At 31.8% G+C, this 19,635-nt stretch overlaps 1 protein-coding gene and 1 long non-coding RNA gene across 2 annotated transcripts; one reads left to right on the top strand and one right to left on the bottom strand.

Moving 5' to 3' along the window:
• Positions 1 to 8,623: 8,623 nt before the first annotated feature.
• On the top strand, positions 8,624 to 11,408 carry LOC127704169 (uncharacterized). Its single transcript, XR_007983170.1, has 2 exons — positions 8,624 to 9,159; positions 10,601 to 11,408. It is a non-coding gene; the product is annotated as an uncharacterized LOC127704169 (long non-coding RNA).
• Positions 11,409 to 12,886: 1,478 nt separating this feature from the next.
• LOC127704154 (uncharacterized) lies at positions 12,887 to 18,065 on the bottom strand. The gene is made up of 2 exons (XM_052208052.1): positions 17,988 to 18,065; positions 12,887 to 14,716 (listed from the first exon to the last, which is right to left on the bottom strand). The coding sequence occupies exon 2, from the start codon at positions 14,702 to 14,704 to the stop codon at positions 13,013 to 13,015; it is 1,692 nt and encodes a 563-aa protein (XP_052064012.1). The 5' UTR covers positions 14,705 to 14,716; positions 17,988 to 18,065; the 3' UTR covers positions 12,887 to 13,012.
• Positions 18,066 to 19,635: the final 1,570 nt, after the last annotated feature.

A 19,635-nucleotide genomic window follows, 5' to 3' on the forward strand; every position in this document is an offset into this window, starting at 1 on the left:
AAAAATATAAATTTACCCTTTAATTTTATAAAACTATCCTGTGGTCTCATTTTAATGCTAAAAAAATGTAATAAATAAATAATTTATTAAATGATGTTATGCCATTTAATCGGTCCGTTTTCAATGCAATTAGGTAACTGTTATTTGTCTATATCAGTCTGAGTACCGTTTAACTATCATTTAAGTTGAATATATTTAGACTCATCCAATTCAGGGGAATTAGGCTTCTGCAAGTGTTTTTTTTTTGGTACCTTTCTTATGTTTTTGACGGTTTGTAAGTCAGTAAAAGTTAAATGATCAAGTTAATAATGATATAAAAAGACCTCCTCACAAAAACGGGCTGTTTAAAGTTTTTGTTCGAAGGTCTTTTAATATCAATATTAACTCATCATTGAGCTTTTACTATTACAAATAAACGCGTTCAGTTAACAAATGGAGAATTAAACAATTCAAAAAGATTGAGAATTACCATTAACAATACAAGAAAGAAATATTTGAATGTTTCTTTAATCAATGGAAAAAAAGGACCACATATTTCAAAATTGCGTTTATAAAAATGAAAATGAAAACAAATGCAATTAAGATTTGAATATACCTTCAAGTTGTACCTTCCATTCTCCTAGTTGACCATGGCTTGTTAATACTCCAATTTTCCTAACTTCAAAATGGTTTATATGAACATAGCTTCCAACAGTATTTTCACCAACCGTAAGCCCTTTTCCAAATTTAATGAATTCACCTGCCCAACTAATCCAGAATGGTAGAAACACATTGCAGTTAAGTATTTTTGGTGTATTAAACTCTGAATAGTGACCGCTTGCTTGATCTGACGAATCGTCTGCGCGGTAGGCAATAAAAGAACGATCAAAGTTATGTCCAAGTACAATATCATATAATGGTTTTGACGAATTTTGTAAACCATAATTCGATAAAAGAACATGCCCATTTCGACAGGCTTTTACTTCAAACACCAACGACTTTGTTCCACCAAGTTCCAGGTTATACCTATTTATGTCAATAGTTTTATTCATCATATTAGGTGTAAATTCCACAAAAACGCTTTCATTGACCTTGGTCAAAGCATTTGCTTCAATCTGTATTCCTACAATAAGTACACATATATGTATATTATATCTATCGCAACTGCACCATAACAATACGCATATAGCATCAGGTGCGTTTTATCTCTGATAGAAGCAAAATTTAATAATTCTGGTGCTACCAGTTATCATATACACTGGCATGAAGACCAAAATGAATATCTAATAACTGGCATTTGTGTTCAGATAAATGAATACTATCGAAAATTTTAATAGAACTAGATATTGCCAACTATTCGATTAAGAGTTGGTTTGATTTGTTTGAATGGACCGATCATCAGTTCCTATTTTGTTGGACTTATTTCAGATCAGTGTGGGGTCTGAACGTTATCTGCCAAAAAAGTGTTTGAAGAAGCGAAACTGTGTCCATATAAATTAGGGAAAACATATAACCCAAAGTGACATGTATTATTTGTCATCTCTTATTTGAATTTTAAACTGTGATCGTATAAAGTATAGTGTATGTATAGCTTTTCCAGAACCACTGTTTTTTAATTTTATATTATCTGTCAGTTTTTCTATGCCAAAACGGAACCTTGATAAATTGTTCTTACTTTACAATTTATAAATCTAAAACATACCTCTTATTCTTCTTTTTTTCTTTACCCTACGGCAAAAACAATATGCAAATCAATTACTGTAAAGTGAGCTATGAAAGCCAAACATGACAAAATGTTTAAAAATGCAAACAAGAACACCAACGGCCTGAATCATGCTAAGACGAAAGAAAAACGGAAATCAAATATGACTTGGGACAGCTTCATAGAGAATTGGACGGGGTTCAATACATTTGTGAATGCTCAACCAACCCCTTACCTGGGATAATGATAAAGCAGCACAACGTAGTAATAAGCTGCTAAATCATTCTAGAAAGGCTTATTCTATTAGATCGACAATAAGCACAAAAACAACAGTTTGTCCTTGAATTGCTGTTACACAAACATGACAAACACTCACAGGCTGTGATTGTCTGCCAATATTGTTTTAGTATAAATTAGGTCTTTGTTTTATTCTGCCTAATTGTTTCACAAATTTGTCTATAAACATCCGTTCATGCAACGGGAAACGCTTTTATAGCGTTTTAGATAGTATGAGGTTAGGACTTTGCTATTAATCGCTTGTGACCTGTAGTTTTCCACTCTGTCGTTCTATGTTTTTTTTGTGAATAGTTATCACATTGACTATTATACCCCATCTTCTTTTATCAACTTTAAGTAAACTAACATACTAGGAGAGTCAAGAATGATACCGAAAGTTACCAAGGAACTAAAAATGTATGGAACTATAGAAGTCGAAATTATCCAAAGAAAGATACACCTCCAGTCACGAAGACATGTCACAACCGCAGACAAAAAAAAAGCCGATACAAATAGGAATATATTACATGAAATTCATCTTGATTTCTTTATTGTTCACTAGTGCTCATTTCTTTTAGAATGTCTAAAGCCGTTGAAACTATTTGTAGCAGATACGGTGTAAAAAGAGGTTTCAAGAATTGCATTTAAATACAAATTATTTGAGGACAAAGAAAAAATAAAATGGAATTTGCGAAGCGAATTAAAAACGTAAATTAAAACTGAACTTACCACTAGCCTTGGTAACAAGTAAACATACAAATAAGGTTTCGAACCACTGATCCATCTTGACCACCATATTCACAAACTCTTGTCTACGTTTGTACATTTACGGAACTTCATGCAATGATGTCCCGTTATATACTTACTCACTGCTTATTTATTATTCAACACTTTCGAGCGATGTTATTATTTTTCAACTTGTTAAAAAACACCTAATTTGAATTTAATGTTTGGTAACCTTTGTAACAATAAAAACCATAATCGGGAAAATTGTCCGCTTGAGAGTTAGAGTTAATGATTTAGAGACAACCTATCAATTTTGTAATGAAAAGAATAATTTTTTTTATCTTAACAGGTCTACAAAGGGTAAACAAATCACTTAATAAGTTATGTTCAGTCGTTCGGTAAATTTTCACTTTTTCACTACGAATAATTCATTTACACTCTTCAAAGTTTATTTGAAGTGCAGGATTTTAAAATGTTTATCTTTTAGCATCCCTTTATAGTCATTGATTGTAGAATGCTAATCTGGGTCAGTAAAATTGGTACCGTAAATATATGATTATCGATAATACGAAAATGTAAAAGTTTGTTCAAAGTCACAATAGCCTGGCAGCTTTGTTTTAAATAAAGGGGGATTAATGTAACATGTGTAATGATAGGTGTGCAGTGAACCAAAATTACCGATAAAAGACCCTACAAAAGGTTTGTATACTCTTCTAAAAACTAATTGATCTAGCCTATATACACATTATGAATACATGTAACATCTTACACTAATTGTGCATGAGTAAAGATAGAGACAGAACTAGCAAAATTGTCTCAAGTCTATTAACATAAGCACATGTAAATAGGAGTACTTATGTACACTGCTTATCAATCATACAAGGTTTCTGAAATTTGAAGCTAGGATCTGCTTTCAGGAGGAATATGAAAATGTTTTATCGCCGTAGTTGTGTTAATTAATAAAAACTTAAGTATGGACAAAGGGAGATAATTGGAATTCACCTCGAGCTTTCGTTGATAAACTATTGTTTTGTTTAGTGCAATATTCATTTTTAACAACAAATATATTCAAGATAATTTCATTCAATGGATTTTACAGCAGTTACATGTTGAGTGCTCATCAAACAGTTATTGTATGAACATGATGAAAGACTATTTCTCATTCTTGTCATGTTACACTTCGATTCGTCTTATCAGTTCTAAATTCGTTTAAGTTGCATGTTATCGCCCAAGTATTTAATTAAATCACTGCAGAACAAAAGTAATCGAATAACAATCTTGAACTTGACATTGTGTAATATTATATATATATATCCATAACATTAACCAAGTCGATATATTCGAAACAACCGAATTAACTGTTGACGGACAAAATTTAGCCAAATTTCTCACAAAAGCATATGACTTCTACATAGAAAAGCAAGATATTTAAAAACATGTAAAATGTTGATTATAGATGATCACCAAATTTACCTAATTATATAATTTCACCTGAACCTAATATTATTTAAAAACAACACTAGCTAACCGATATTTGAATCTCGTAAATACATAATTAAAAACAAATCAAAATTAAAAACAAACAAACCCTACGTAATAGCATGAACCCCAAATGGAGCAATACCAGATACGCCTACCTTTATGCATGCATCACTAGCCATGCAAATCCCCAAAATTTTACAATAGCGAACAGACGACTTATCTTAATTCTTAGGGTCTAGGATTAAAAAAAACATGCTTCTTGTGTGTTGAGACGCATCGTATCCGTAATGGTAACCATGGAAATTTTGCAGTGTCAATGTCTGTCGGTTTTCCTAGAAAAATGAGCTGAATCATTTTTTCCGATGAGAGCATAACCAGTTTAACCATAACCAGATACACAAAAGGCACAAGTGAAGCTTTAACGTTATAAAATGTCAAAGATAATTGAGTTTTGAAAGTTTTTTCATACCGTAATTCTAGTTCGTATACCACAATTTGATACTTAATGAGTCCATTAATACACCTACCATGAAAACAGTACATCGAGGAAAATATTAGCTTTTAACGAATAGTTAGGTATATAGCTTAATGTCAATTTAATATGAAGGCTATGTTTGCAGAATTTATCTTTCAATTTAAAAAGGTTGGACTTCATTATAGCAATTAATTCAAGTTTACCAATATTCACGACGCAAAACAAAACTGCAGTCTAAGGTTATCCACAGCTCCTTTTATTATTTTTTTCCTTGTATAGAATTACAAAATTGATTAAAGATTATAACACAAAGTTGACTACTGTTCCCCTATTTTTGATATTTTACCTTTATATCTGTTTGTTTTGTTCACACATTGTTGTCAATATAATGGAATTTTATGCAACTGTCATACAAGTGAGAGGTTTAACTAGCTATAAAACTAGGTTTAATCAACCCTTTTCTACATAAGGAAAGGCCTGTACCAAGTCAGGTATATGATAGTTGTTTTCCATTTGTTTGATGTGTTTGAGGTTTTGATTTTGCCATTTGATAATGGACTTTCCGTTTTGAATTTTCCTTGGAGTTCGGTATTTTTGTTATTTTACTTTTTGTTTAGAACATACAGAATCAATTTGAAACAGCATGTAGAAAAACAACTTTTAAAAAGAAAATCCCTTTTCTACGTATGCCATCATGGACTGACTAATTGTTTCAGAATCATAAAATTTAATAAAATTGAGAATGGAAATTGGGAATGTGTCAAAGAGACAACAACCCGACCATAGAACAGACAACAGCCGAAGGCCACCAATGGGTCTTCAATGCAGCGAGAAACTCCCGCACCCGGAGGCGTCCTTCAACTGGCCTCTAAACAAACATGTATACTAGTTCAGTGATAATGGACGTCATACTAAACTCCAAAATTATACACAAGAAACTAAAATTAAAAATGATACAAGACTAACAAAGGCCAGAGGCTCCTGACTTGCGACAGGCGCAAAAATGCGGCGGGGTTAAACATGTTTTTTGAGATCTCAACCCTCCCCCTATACCTCTAGCCAATGTAGAAAAAACAAACGTACAACAGTATCTTAACTCATCAATCGAAATATTATATGCCATATATCGTACATTTTCGGGAGATGAGATGGTGTTCCGTATTTATTGTTTATCATAGAACTCACTCGCTAAATCACAGCCACATGAAACGGACTTTCATGCTTATTTTTAAATTAAAATGTTCACTTAAAATGGGGGTGAACTCAAGTGCTCATGAAGGGAAAATATATCAAGCTCTACTAATGAAACTTATCGTTTTACTCATTACAAGTAACAAGTTGGTGATAAAACTGAACATCTTCAACAACAAAGAAACCACAGTATCATTAATCGAAATATAATCTTCCATATATCGCACATGTTCGAAAGATTAGATGGCGTTCCATATTTTTTTATATCCTAGAATGCACTCGCTAAATCGCGGTGACATAAAAAGGACTTTCATGTTCATTTAAGGCGGGGGTAAACGCAAGTGCTCATGAAGGGAAAATATGTCCAGCTCTAATAATGGAACTTGTCGTTTTACTCATTACAAGTACGAATTTGGTGATAAATCAGAAATTTGACATTAAATTTGATATGGTGTTGATACATTAATTTCCGTTTACATGATATAAAATAATCATTGAGTAACCGACACATTTGAGAACGTTTTAACCGACTATAAATGCTTTCTATACACATGAGGATCTATTTGAAAGACTTAATTTAGTTATATTTCAGAAAATTAAAGAGGTAAACGCATTATTTTTTCGATGTTCAGCTATAGTTTTTAAAGAGCCAAAGTTGAATACAGAATTTTACCAAAATACATAGCCCAATTACTGTACCGATTTTTCCCTTACTGGAACAAGATAATTGTATCGTTAGCTATTCTTTGTTATCAAACAAGGTGAGAATAATTATGTCGGTAACGTTGTTCATGGTAATTTACAAAGATAAAGGACGTGCTTATAAACACGACAATTTTAAAATGCAATGTGTATGATGGATTGACAAATAGATAAAAAGGTAGAACATATCAATGTAGCTAGAGACTACAAATCTGCGGTTGATAACAACTTACTGTTGTTTGTCTATTTGTCCTTTTCTTTTTTAGCCATGGCGTTGTCAGTTTTATTTTCGACTTATGAGTTTAAATGTACCTTAAGTATCCGTCGCCTCTCTTTTACTGTGTTTGTCAAAACGACATCTTAGCTACATGTATATATTTTAAATCTATGTTCTTAACTTTTAGAAAGAAAAATGATTTCAATAGGTTGTATTATTTCATTCGTTTGTTTTTTACATGGATTTTTGCTTGAGGGGAAAACGCTTCAACCCCCAACAACAAGCTCCTCAAAAACCGACGTTCATTTTGATGTGCTGATGAAGTTGTTGCTAGAACAAAGTGACAATCAGAGGAAACAAAATCAGATCATTGCACAGCTACAAAATGAACTGTTTTCTACACTACAGGAAGTCACGAAAAATTATTTGGATCTCAACAAATGTACTTTGACAAATACCCCGTTTCCATTCTCAATTCAACGGAACATTAGAAAAACAGAATTATCATCTGCTTAATATAACATATACACAACAAAATCGCTTCAATGACTTAGAACAACATTATATAGCTTTACAAACTGAATATCTTCAACAACAAAGAAACCACAGTGTCATTATTTGAAATATAATCTGCCATATATCGCACATGTTCGGGAGATGAGATGATGTTCTATATTTTTTGTTTATCCTAGAATATACTCGCTAAATCGCGGTCACACGAAAAGAACTTTCATGCTCATTTTAAAATTAAAATGTTCACTTAAAACGGGATTGAACACAAGTGCTCATAAATGAAAAATAGCTCCACTAATGGAACTTGTCGTTTTACTCATTACAAGTAACAATTAGGTGATGAATCAGAAATTTGACATTAAAATTGATATGGTGTTGATACAATAATTTCCGTTTACATGATATAAAATAATCAATGGGTAACCGACTCCGATTTTGGTGTATTACCCACTGTTACCTAATTGGTAGTAAAACATATACACATAGACTTTATACGACTAAAAAAGCGATGTTTTACGTTTTTTTCGACGTTTTGTTGTATTTTGATACCTAAAACACCACTTTGAATGATGATTATGGTAAAAACGAAGTCGATGACTTTTTTTTTTTAAAAATCATTTAAAGGAACCTTCAAGTTTGAACAAAATATCAATTTTTAGGGAAAAATCTATGGATTGGTAATGGGATATTTGATGCGTTGAAGACCAATTTGGGAACGTTTAAACCGATTTTAAATGCTTTCTATACAAATGAGGATCTATTTTGAAAGACTTAATTTTACTATATTTCAGAAAATTAAAGAGGTAAACGCATCATTTTTTCGATGTTCAGTTATAGTTAAACAAGCCAAAGTTGAATACAGAATTTTACCAAAATCTGTGACATAGCCCAATTACTGTACCGATTTTTCCCTTACTGAAACAAAATAATTGTATCGTTAACCATTCTATGTTATAATCAAGGTGAGAATAATTATGTCGGTAACGTTGTTCAAGGTAATTTACAAAGATTAAGGACATATCTATAAACATGACGATTTTCAAATGCATCGTGTATAACATGTATATGGAATTGATAAATAGACGAAAAGGTGGTACAACATATCAACGTAGCTAGAGACGACAAAACTGCGGTTGATAATAACTAATTGTGTTTTTCAAAACGATATCTTAGCTATATATTTAAATTCTACTTTCTCTAAACTTTAAGAAGAAATGATTTTAATAGGTTGTTTCATTTCATTCGTTTGTTTTGCAAATGGATTTTTACTTGAAGGGAAAACGCTTCAACCCCCAATAACAAGCTCCCTGATAACCGACGTTCATTTTGATGTACTGATGAAGTTGTTGCTAGAACAAAGAGACAATCAGAGGAAACAAAATCAGATTATTGCGCAGTTGCAGAGTGAACTGCTTACCACACAACAGGAAGTCACGAATAAGTATTTGGATCTTAACAAATGTACTTTCAACGGAACATTAGAAAAACAGTATAATCATCTGCTGAATAAAACAGATACACTGCAAAATCACTTCAATATCCTTGAACAACATTATACAGCTTTACAGACTGAATATCTTCAACAACAAAAAACCCATAGTGTCGACATTATGTATATGCATCAAAACCTTTCGAATTTAGATGTTATTACTAAGGATTTGGGAAATGAACTGCTGTCATTAAAACATTTAAAGACTGTTTCTGATTTGCAAAGAGTAAACGATATCCTTAATGAAACAAAACATTTAGAGGATGAAATTCAGAAAACAAATGGTAAAGTTAATAATCTTGAAAATGACCTAGAAGCAAGAAAAAATGACTTTCTTGCACTTTTTAACAAGGCTGATCTTACAGAGAGAAAACTAGAAAAAAAAATGAATGAATTAGATAATAGAGGTAAGAAAACATATATTTGCTTTCAGCTCATGTGATAGGATATAAAGGTAAAACTTGATTATGGGGCCTTCAGTTCAATCCTAACTTAAATTAAACAATCCTCTAAGTACGAAATTGTAAAGCTTGTTTTAAAACCTGTTTACACCTTAAATGTTATTTTCTAAAGATGCATGTATCTAAAAACTTATTTATAGTCTGGGGGCTTTATGATAGATAATAGACATCAAGGATGTGATGGATGTGGGTCATTATTTGAATAAGCCGTAAGGCTTTGAGGGTTTAATTTCCCTCCCATATCAAACCCATATTTAAACTCACAAATCATATACATTTACTTTATTGCATTTCTTTTAAAAAGCTCGGGGAGATGGATGTATTGTCTTATATTCCACCCTAGTAATCACCTGTGCATGAAAACCTTCATTTCCTTAAAGTTGTTGACAAAGTTATAGATACACTAATATACAATAAATGCTTATAATTCCGCTCATACAGGTGTTAGGGGCTGTCTTAAACTTGCAATGAGGTTAATTTTTTTCATCGTGTTGAATGACTTCACTGAACAGCAATAAAAGCGCTATTGTTTTGCTTTTTGTGTTTATCGCTGTGCATATACTTATTTTGTGTCATGGGTGGATACCCCTTATCCTTTCTTTTTTTTACAATTGTATATATAACTGACAAAGGGTGCTTTTCGGAACACTGTCTGAGGCGGTATAAACATCTTTTGTTCACACCCAAAATAAATACTACCTAATAGTGTATTGTTCTAAAGTCATCTTTTTGTTGGTTTTAACATCCATATGTATACGTTTTGGTTGATTACTGTCTTAACCTGTCTAGCGTTCAAGACGGTTTTCTTTCTTGGATTTTATATTACTCGAGGACTACAAATCATTAATTCTGTGTACTGATGTGGTGCCAATAATTCTGAGAAAAAGATATAACACATTATTTATAATTCATTGATGATGATCATTGTCCACTATTGGTCATACGATTTACATCCATGCAGCTGGAAGTACATATCATATTACTTCATATTCTGGCCGAGACATTAAATTGCATTTGGATATTTAAAAGCCTGCTACATTGTAAACAACTAATAAGGTAGCAATAAGGTGGAAGACATTTCTTTCTACTCCAGTATAATATTCTGGCCCCGAGTCGGCTAGTCTGCCCATGCCTTTTACAGCTGACATTACCGTTTGGGCTTTGCTATTTGTTGCAGGCAAAATGAGGACCTGCAGTTACAGAAAAGGTGTCTCATTGACAATCATACCACAATTTATTTATATATTAGTGATTTGTTATACTAATTTTTCTACTACCCAAAAAAGTGATATTGTTCACTTCAGTTCGATTATCTGTTGATCATTATAAAATCACAATCAGATAACCAAATTTCTGTTTTATCTTTATATCTATTGTTATATTTCAGTTATCCTGGTAGCAGGGGCAACAAGAGGAAATTATACAAATGGACAAAATATAATTTTCAGTGACATTATCATTGCAAGTGGTGTAGGAAATGTTACCTCTTTTAAATCGTCTGGGATCTTTACCTGTGAAAAAAGTGGCATTTACCAAATCGCTGCATATGTATCATCCAATGCAAATCATTGTGCATTTAGTGTTCGCAAAAACAAAACTTTTATTGGAGATGCATTTGGATCAGTCGGTGATTCTTTTCATGATTTTGAAACCATGACTTTCGTTTCTGTTGTTCAACTTAACGTTAATGATACCCTTGAAATTTATTCTGATAGCACAGACGACCAGCTTATATATGGGAGTAGAGAATCTGGCATGTCAATTGTACAGATTCAATAACTTTGATTAAATATGATCTTCCAAAGAATATACCGTTTATGAAAGATTATAAAATATTAAATAAGAATTACTGTAAACCAACTTATTTTCGCGGATACTTTTTTTTGCGTTTGGTCCTTTCTAGCCCACTTTGCGGCGATTCAATTTGGCGATTTTGACTTAGATAAACAAGGAAAGATCCAAGCTTTTCATATTCGCGACGATTTATATTCGCGTTATTTTTGTACTTGCAAAAGTCTCGAAAATAAATCGCCCGCGAAAATTTGTTGGTTTACAGTATGTTACATGTATTATTATCATATTTAATTGGAACATATAAAATTGACTAGTTAATTTTTTGTGCATTTATATACCATGATAGGACAATGCGATAGCCTAAAAACCTTGAAGGCAAAAATAAAAGCTACAATTATGTATGCTGTATACTTTATTTGGTAAGCAACAGGAAATACCAACAAAAAATATTTTACTCTGATATTTTTTAAATTTTTTTTATTCATTTTACAATTACTGCGTGCTACATTTTAGCAGGAGTTGCCTCTACTTTACAAAGAAGAGATACACAGAAATACTATAATATTCAACTTCCGTATTTCATTTTACTTCTTTAATAATCTTTTTTCATAGGCAATATAAGTTATAATCCCACGGTATTTGTGAACAAAATGAACAACAAACTTGGAATATCACAATATCGTATACACCACGAAAAAAAATCCATTGGCAAACTAATGCTATCTAGCATCGAAAATAAATTTTCTGTGCAAGATAAGCATTTTCTATATTTCTTCCTGCCCTTGCCATTTGTTATGAATCATGCACATTTGAACGTTCGGTTGTTGTTTTTTTTATTATCGTAAACCTAGTAAGTAATGATGTATTTATTAGAATACTAGTAACTAAAAATGTTTAATGTTATAAAATTTACAGAATGTTAGTATCATAAATAATTGAATGAATGAGAGAGACTTGCTTACTTGATGTTTTTTTTTAATAATAATTGGTTTGTTTATAAGAATTCGCATCATAATTCTTATCATCAACTCGGATGGATTTTCTATATATAGATAACCCATACCAAAAATGATGTAATTTTCTTGAATTAAATCATAAATGAAATTCAAAGAATGGTTCTACATACAATGTGTGTACAATACATCAGAAGGTATTCTGTGATTCATGTGGTTGCTTGGCTGAAATTTGCTGTCATACCTAATATAAAAATAAGGAGATGTGGTATAATTGCAAATGAGGCAACTATCCACCAAAGTTTAAAAGAAGTGGATGTAAGCAATTACATGCAAACGTAAGGCCTTCAACAATAAGAAAAACCGATACCGTATAAATAAAAAAAGAAGATGTGGTATGATTGCCAATAAGACAACTCTCCATAAGAGACCAAATGACACAGAAATTAACAGCTATAGGTATAGTTGGCTATAAAAGACACCGACATGAAAAATATAAAACAATTCAATTGAGAAAAATAACGGCCTAATTTATAGCAATACAAATTACGAAAACAAATATAACGGACATGGACCAACGACAACCACTGGACTACAGGCTCCTGATTTAGGACAGACACAAAAAGAATGTGGCGGGGTAGTTTACATTTTGCCATCTGCTTTAACTAATATTTTAGTTCCGTCATTGAAATGAATTGTTTCTTCAAATTTTCGGAACTTTTTAAGTGTATCGTAATTGATGTTTCTTTCTATTTGACCATGTTCGTTTGCTTTTCATACAACGGATGGGTCGTATAATATAATACTAGATGCATACAAAATTCCAAAAGAGAGTAAAACAATATGCCTGTATGTATTTATTATCAATTCAAACAGTATATTAATATTGCTAAGCTGATATTTGCCTATTCTATAAATCAAGGTCATATTCAAATGGATAATAAAACCCAAATAAAGAAAAAAAAAAAGATAAAAATAATGATTATAAGAAAAAAAGTCTAATTCCAAAGTATATGATTTAATTCTACTGGTCAATAATGAATGTTCTTTAATCAAATCAATGTAAAAATCATTGCTTTCTGCTTATGATTTGCAACTAGTAACTGATTCGTATTTCTATTATAATGAAGACCTGTTGCATCTTGAAGCCCATCTCTGGCATTTAGTATTTCCTTATATTCTTGTCCATTAGCAGATATAACAACCACATTCTTAGAAGAGTTTCCTATTACATACACGTTACCATCATTGTCTACAGAAATACCACTTGGAATCTTCAGGACGCTTTCATTCTTAAATGACCACTGTACTCTACATGTACCTTGTAGATCATAACATGTCACAGAATTTGATCTGTTATTTGTATGGTACATTTTGTACCCAAATATTGCAACGTAACAAAAACGAGGTATTTCCTGTCGGACCAAATAACTTATTGAATTGTTGTACGGATAAACCAAGCGTATTCCTTTCCGAGATGTTGAACAAATAAATGTAGTGCCTTTTACCGCTATTCCGTAATAATAAGAATCAACATCAATCTTGTCTTTGATTTTTTTATTCTGAATGTCGATGATTGTAATGCATTTTATTCCCGAAGATCCAGATGTTACAGCCAATGTGTTGTCTACACTGATGTATGCTATGTCACATGCCGAGGTAGGAGTTGCCACTTCAAAATCTTTTGATCCGTCAGTGTTGAACACTCTGACGCAATCACAATCCGTAAACGCCGTTCTACCATCTGGTAACATACAACAACCCCAAATTTTTCCACCCATAGTAATTATAGTATTTTGCAGCTTGAAGTTAATGTTTTTAATTGACCTAGATAATTGTCGCGGCACCATACTTTGGGCTTGTTTGTCTTTTTTCCTTGTCAGGACAACATCAAATTGCTTTGTTTTAATATGAACTTTCCCGAAACTCTCAATATCGGCGATGATCTTCATAATAGCAGTATTGACTTGATACGATAACTTGCTTTCTTTAAAAGTTTCGCTTTCGATCAGGGACCGCAACAAATGTTCTTTTTTAGAGACTTCTTTTTCCAGTTGCTTAATAGAAAGAAATGTCTGAAGATCTGTAGCATTCTCCTTGACTTTCTCCATGTTTCTTTGGCATTCAAATATTTCATTTTCTTTTTCTTTTAATAAAGCCAGTAACTCACTAATATTCTTATGTTCTTTTTCTTCAGTTTCTTGTATTGTTTTCAATGTGTCTTCCTGTATTTTGTCTAAATGTTTGTTGATTGTAATACGTGTTTGTTTAATTTCTTCCAGAATCTTCAATTTCTCTCCAGATAAGGTCTTTAGACTGTATTGTACGGTATGTTGAATTTTCTTTATATCATCGACTAGTTCGGCAAACGAATTCTCGATCTCATAGAGTACATTTGATAGTCTTATATTTTTGACGATTTCGGCCAATTTGGCCAAATCTTGGCAATCGCTGTGATTTTCTACAATACAGCTACTACAGCAGGGACATTCATGCTTTTTACAGTATATTGTATATTTTTCATTATGTTTGTCACATTTTTGAGTGAGTTGAAGAATACCACTGGGTAGTATCTGATATTCGGTTATTGATATTGTATTATGTTTTCGTGTTCCCTTCGACAGACTGTGATGTTCTTGACATTCAAAACAAAGTCCTTCGTCACATTCAGTACACCAGGTTATGGATTGTTTTGTAATATTCCGAAGATCACATACGCTGCAGACATGCGTTGATGATGCCATTTTATACACAAACTAGGAAAAAAAAAATAGTTCATTTATGTTATTACCGATCACCATGCATGTAGCACTTACTAGAGCAGCATTCAAGCTTGTGTTAACAACCTGATTACAGAAAATTGATTATTTTTTGCTTAACGTTCAGCGGAAATTATTTCTTACATATTCAGAGCGATAATAAAGGGAAAAAAGACATAACGAATAACATGCATCAAGCAAATAAATTCGTATGATAGAACTTTTAAGTATTATGATACATTCTTTATGTCCATGTATAGTGGTGAGTTTTTCGGAAACAAATATTTTATAACGATTTTGTTTTCGATGTAATTTTTTTATGTGTTATAGAAACTGGTGTTAAACTAAAAAATGGAAACCAAGCTGATTACGTACATCTAAAATGGGAAACATTAATTATCTTGCTTTCAGCAATACATTGATTGCTATGGCGGATTTGTATTTTGAACGTTGTTAATACAGGTTCTTAACCTACATGTATAGACGATACTGTTCTGGCGTAAACTTTAACGGGTAATAGAATGATCAGTAAATGATGAATGGTTATCAAGAGCGTCACTGATGATTTCTTTGTAAACGAAACGCGGGTCTAGCCTTTAACATTATAAGTCTAGTATCTGGAATAAATAATTTTATAACCTCTGGATCGATGCCTCCTTCCCAAAGTAAGCACTTCTGCGTGATATGAAATATCATTCACTTGAATGTGGTAATTTCAATAAAAAAAAAACTGTTTTGAAAACTTTGCATTGTTCGTAGTACTGACAATTTTCTTTCCCAGGAATAGATTACTTTGGCTGTTTTTTTGCAAATCCTTTTAGACTTTTTGATTCTCAATGCTCGTAAACTTCGTTCTTTATTTTGCCTTTTAAATATATTGATTCGAGCGTCACTGATGAGTCTTTTGTAATTGAACGCTCGTTTGACGTACGAAATGATAAGCCTGGTATCTTTGATAAGTTTTTTTACATGACTGATCAATGATCGATGAATCAATGCATAACTTTGATGTTTTGATTGATCCGCTTGGACATTCGCCGTGGTCACAACGGACACATAATTAGCTACTCCTTTAAAGATTTTCAATTTGCTTATTCATATTATCGTTTCCTCTACCGGTTGAGTTTTTTAAATTTTCAAATCAACGTGAGGTTCCTTTGGCATTAGTTCTTTATTGGTCAAAATTCAACTAGTACGACGAATGTTTTAGCTTTTCTCCGAATTTCCTATTGTGACGTCACAAAGAAACAACCAAACCTGCTGATGCCTTATGAAAAACAATCTTTTTCTACAGTCAAATGACAGACTGATAAGTTCACCTACAAATCGTCAAATATCATTTGAGAAATACATTGCACCAAAGTATCATATCGCAAATCTCTTATTTTTTTTTAATTAAGCCCCACCTAGGGGCATTATGTTTTTCAGTCTGTGCTTCCGTTCTTCCGTTCGTCCGTCCGTTTGTCCGTCTGTCCCGCTTCAGGTTAAAGTTTTTGGTCAAGGTAGTTTTTGTTGAAGCTAAAGTCCAATCAACTTGGAACTTAGTACACATGTTCCTTATGATTCGATCTTTCTAATTTTAATGCCAAATTAGAGTTTTGACCCCCAATTTCAAGGTCCACTGAACATAGAAAATGATAGTGCGAGTGGGACATCCATGTACTATGGACACATTCTTTTTTAAAAATGTAAACGTGGAGTCGAGATATATCGTACACACTAGTAAACTATATATGTATTAGATAGAAACACGTAGCATAAGAGCGAATGCTAGAAAAGAGTTTCATAACGTAGATTGTCAAAGCAATATCTAAATATATCCCTTTTTGTCAGCTTAAAGGGCATGAATTCAGTGCAAATAACTTATTAATGGATTTTAAATGTAGGCAATATGTTACAAAGAGTTTATGGTTTACATAAAAACCGTTTTAATCGTTGGTCAAACGATACATTTTTAATCTGAAAGAAAGGCAAATTAAATTTAATATTTTAATTTATCATGTGTTAACCATATTTTGTTCTGGTATACATTTAAAGTTAACAATCGTGAATGTCTACTTGTGCTTCGTTTATAAGAGCAACATTTACAAGCATTACAGTATTATGTATGTCTAATATCATTGTATCTACGTTTTCCACTGAAAACATTATATGTTTCAATATTGAGAAAGGTGCACGTGTTTTATGAACACAAAACATATATTCAATATTCAATTGGTATTATAAGAAAACATGATAGCTTAACAGTGAGTAATACACTTTCATTTAAAAATTAATAACAAAAATATTGTTTTTCTAAAGATGGGGGTAGGGTTAAAACAAATCTTAACACTATCTGAAAATAGGCAATCATTTACAGTTTAAACTAAGCAAATGATATAACTATTCATTTTTCTTTGTTCATTGTATGTACTAGTACTAGCAAGATCAATAAAATAGAAACTATACATTTGGTAAAGGTATCGAACTCGATGCAGTGGTATGTTATCGTCGGTAACCGTGGTATTTAAAATGTATCTTTCGACTTAATTCTCGAGTTATGAAAGATGTTTTACCGCTTCTTAGATTTGATATTTAAGAACATCTGCAAGTTCGGGAAAATATTCTGCATTACGAAACATGGCTGAGCATACGAAGATACTATCCGTTCAGTCAAAATGAATAATTTACCACATATTGAAGTTTTTCGAGTCACAGATTCAGAAACCGACGACTACTCCAGTTTAAACCTTTAAAGAGACAACTGCAGAAGCTACCATGATCAGCGCGGATACTATACGGAGAATTTATAAAAAGAACAGATGAAAAAGTGAGACCTTTTAACCAGTGCGGCAGAAAGTTAAAATTTTCAAATGTATGTGGTATATAAAAATCTGTGATAAAAAGATAACTGTCAATTAATGTGTCTTACTTTTTACTTTGCTAATACACATATAGTGTTTACATATTTTACCTGGATCATTGACCATAACTGAACACTTCATTGATGAGTTTGTCACAGAATCCCTGTCTAAAGATGGACAGGTATATGATAAGGGAACTAGGTAAGCCCCAACAAGTCACCACAAATAAATCAAGTAAAACAGTTCACAAAAATAACAGTTGTACACAATATACGCTACTTCCCCAAATTTAAAAAAAATATTTCTTTTTTCAGAACAGCACGAATAATGAACTAGATTTTCTTTAACTAGAAGAAAAATAAACATTGTTTTTAAAATGACAGAACATTTAATGGAGGAATATGCAGGAAATGTAATATACATACGTGTCAAGTTACTCCATCAGAAAATAGCAATTGATGTAGATCATCTGCTTTCTTCAAACATACACAAGCAAGGCAAACACCAGGTTAATATTGATTTGTAATGACGGTGGTGATCATGTATACAAAAGTGCAATGTATCGTGTGGAAATCGTAGTTAGATTAAAAATAGTTTATGAATATTATCAGCATGTTACCAATGTTTGATTTTAGGATAACGAAATCTCTTAACAACTTAATATTAGGTTGAAGTATTTTCTCTGTAACAGTAGGTATAATACTAGTACCCATACGCACTGGGAAAATTTTTGTTAAAAAAATGGTTGGAGGAGGGGAACATCTGCAAAAATATGTAAACACATAAAATAACAGTCGGTTTGTGAGGTAACGAAAAAAGAGCTCAGCATTTGCATCAAACATAAGTGCACATGTATAAACTGCAATGATTATTAGTCCATTCGTAATGGTTATACACTTAGTCAATATATAATCCTATCATGCACAACGCCGTTAAATTATAAAAGATTATAAGGCATACACACATGTTTATTTATTGATTATGGATGTAAATTCATAAAAAGAAAACGTAAGTTATATGAATATAGATTTATGGTGCAAATTAAAATTACAGATAACAATTTTTATGTATTTTCATGTATGTGTTCATTTCAGCCGACAATCACCATTAATGCTGTACTTTGTAAACGTAGAATTTCATATCGATAGAGGCATATACATTGGTTTTAAAAGACTGTTATGATAACCACATCTACCGGTTGTGTATATAGCAGGCATGGGGTAATGCAAATGTGTAATTGTAATGCATGGTAATGCATTACATTTTCCCAAGTAATTGCATGTAATGTGTAATGCAGGATTTTTAGCATTACATGCAATTGTAATATAATGCATTACTTTAGCAAAAATCTGTGTAATTTCATGCATTACATTGCATTACATGGCATTACTTTTTTTGTATACTATATATATTTAACAGATTGTTGGAGATTTAACTAAAATAGAATTGAAGATTTCTTGATTAACTCAGAACATAATCATTTAATTAAAATATTGATTTTCTATTTACCATTATTTTTCACACTTTACCTAAATCACCAGAGGGAATTTGGAGTTTAATCCTTGCCCCCCGATAGAACTTGAAATTTTTTTTAATCTACTTCAATGAAAAATAATCACTTTGCAGTAGAATTTGATATTTTGAAGATACATGTCGAACTCTCTAGATCATTTTGACTTTCCTGGAAATATTGATAACAGGAATACAAAGTTCAAGGCAAAATGCAAACATTGCTTTTCTTTTATATCTGGTAATCTGAAGATCAAATTTTGTAACTCATCTTAATGTAAGATTTTCAATAATTAAGATATTATATTAATATGTAAGAAATATTTCACAAATATATCAATAAAAAATAAAAATAAGATTTGTATAAATACTAGCATGTCCAAATTACAATTTTAAAAGAATTACACAACACTGTAAATCAGACACACTGAGTTATCTTTTTTTAATGTCTTTTTATTTCATTCTATTTCCTGCATTTTCCTGCATAAACAAAAATTATATATGAAAAGCTATATACTGTAAAAGTGTTCCATTGTTGTCAAAAGATGAATGTATATCTCGTCT

Source organism: Mytilus californianus, unplaced genomic scaffold, assembly GCF_021869535.1.
Source record: "Mytilus californianus isolate M0D057914Y unplaced genomic scaffold, xbMytCali1.0.p SCAF_6, whole genome shotgun sequence".
NCBI lineage: Eukaryota > Metazoa > Mollusca > Bivalvia > Mytilida > Mytilidae > Mytilus > Mytilus californianus.

What these genes read in the sequence shown, in the direction of transcription:
- LOC127704154 (XM_052208052.1), bottom strand. Translation starts at nt 14,704, where the DNA reads ATGGCATCATCAACGCATGTCTGCAGCGTATGTGATCTTCGGAATATT.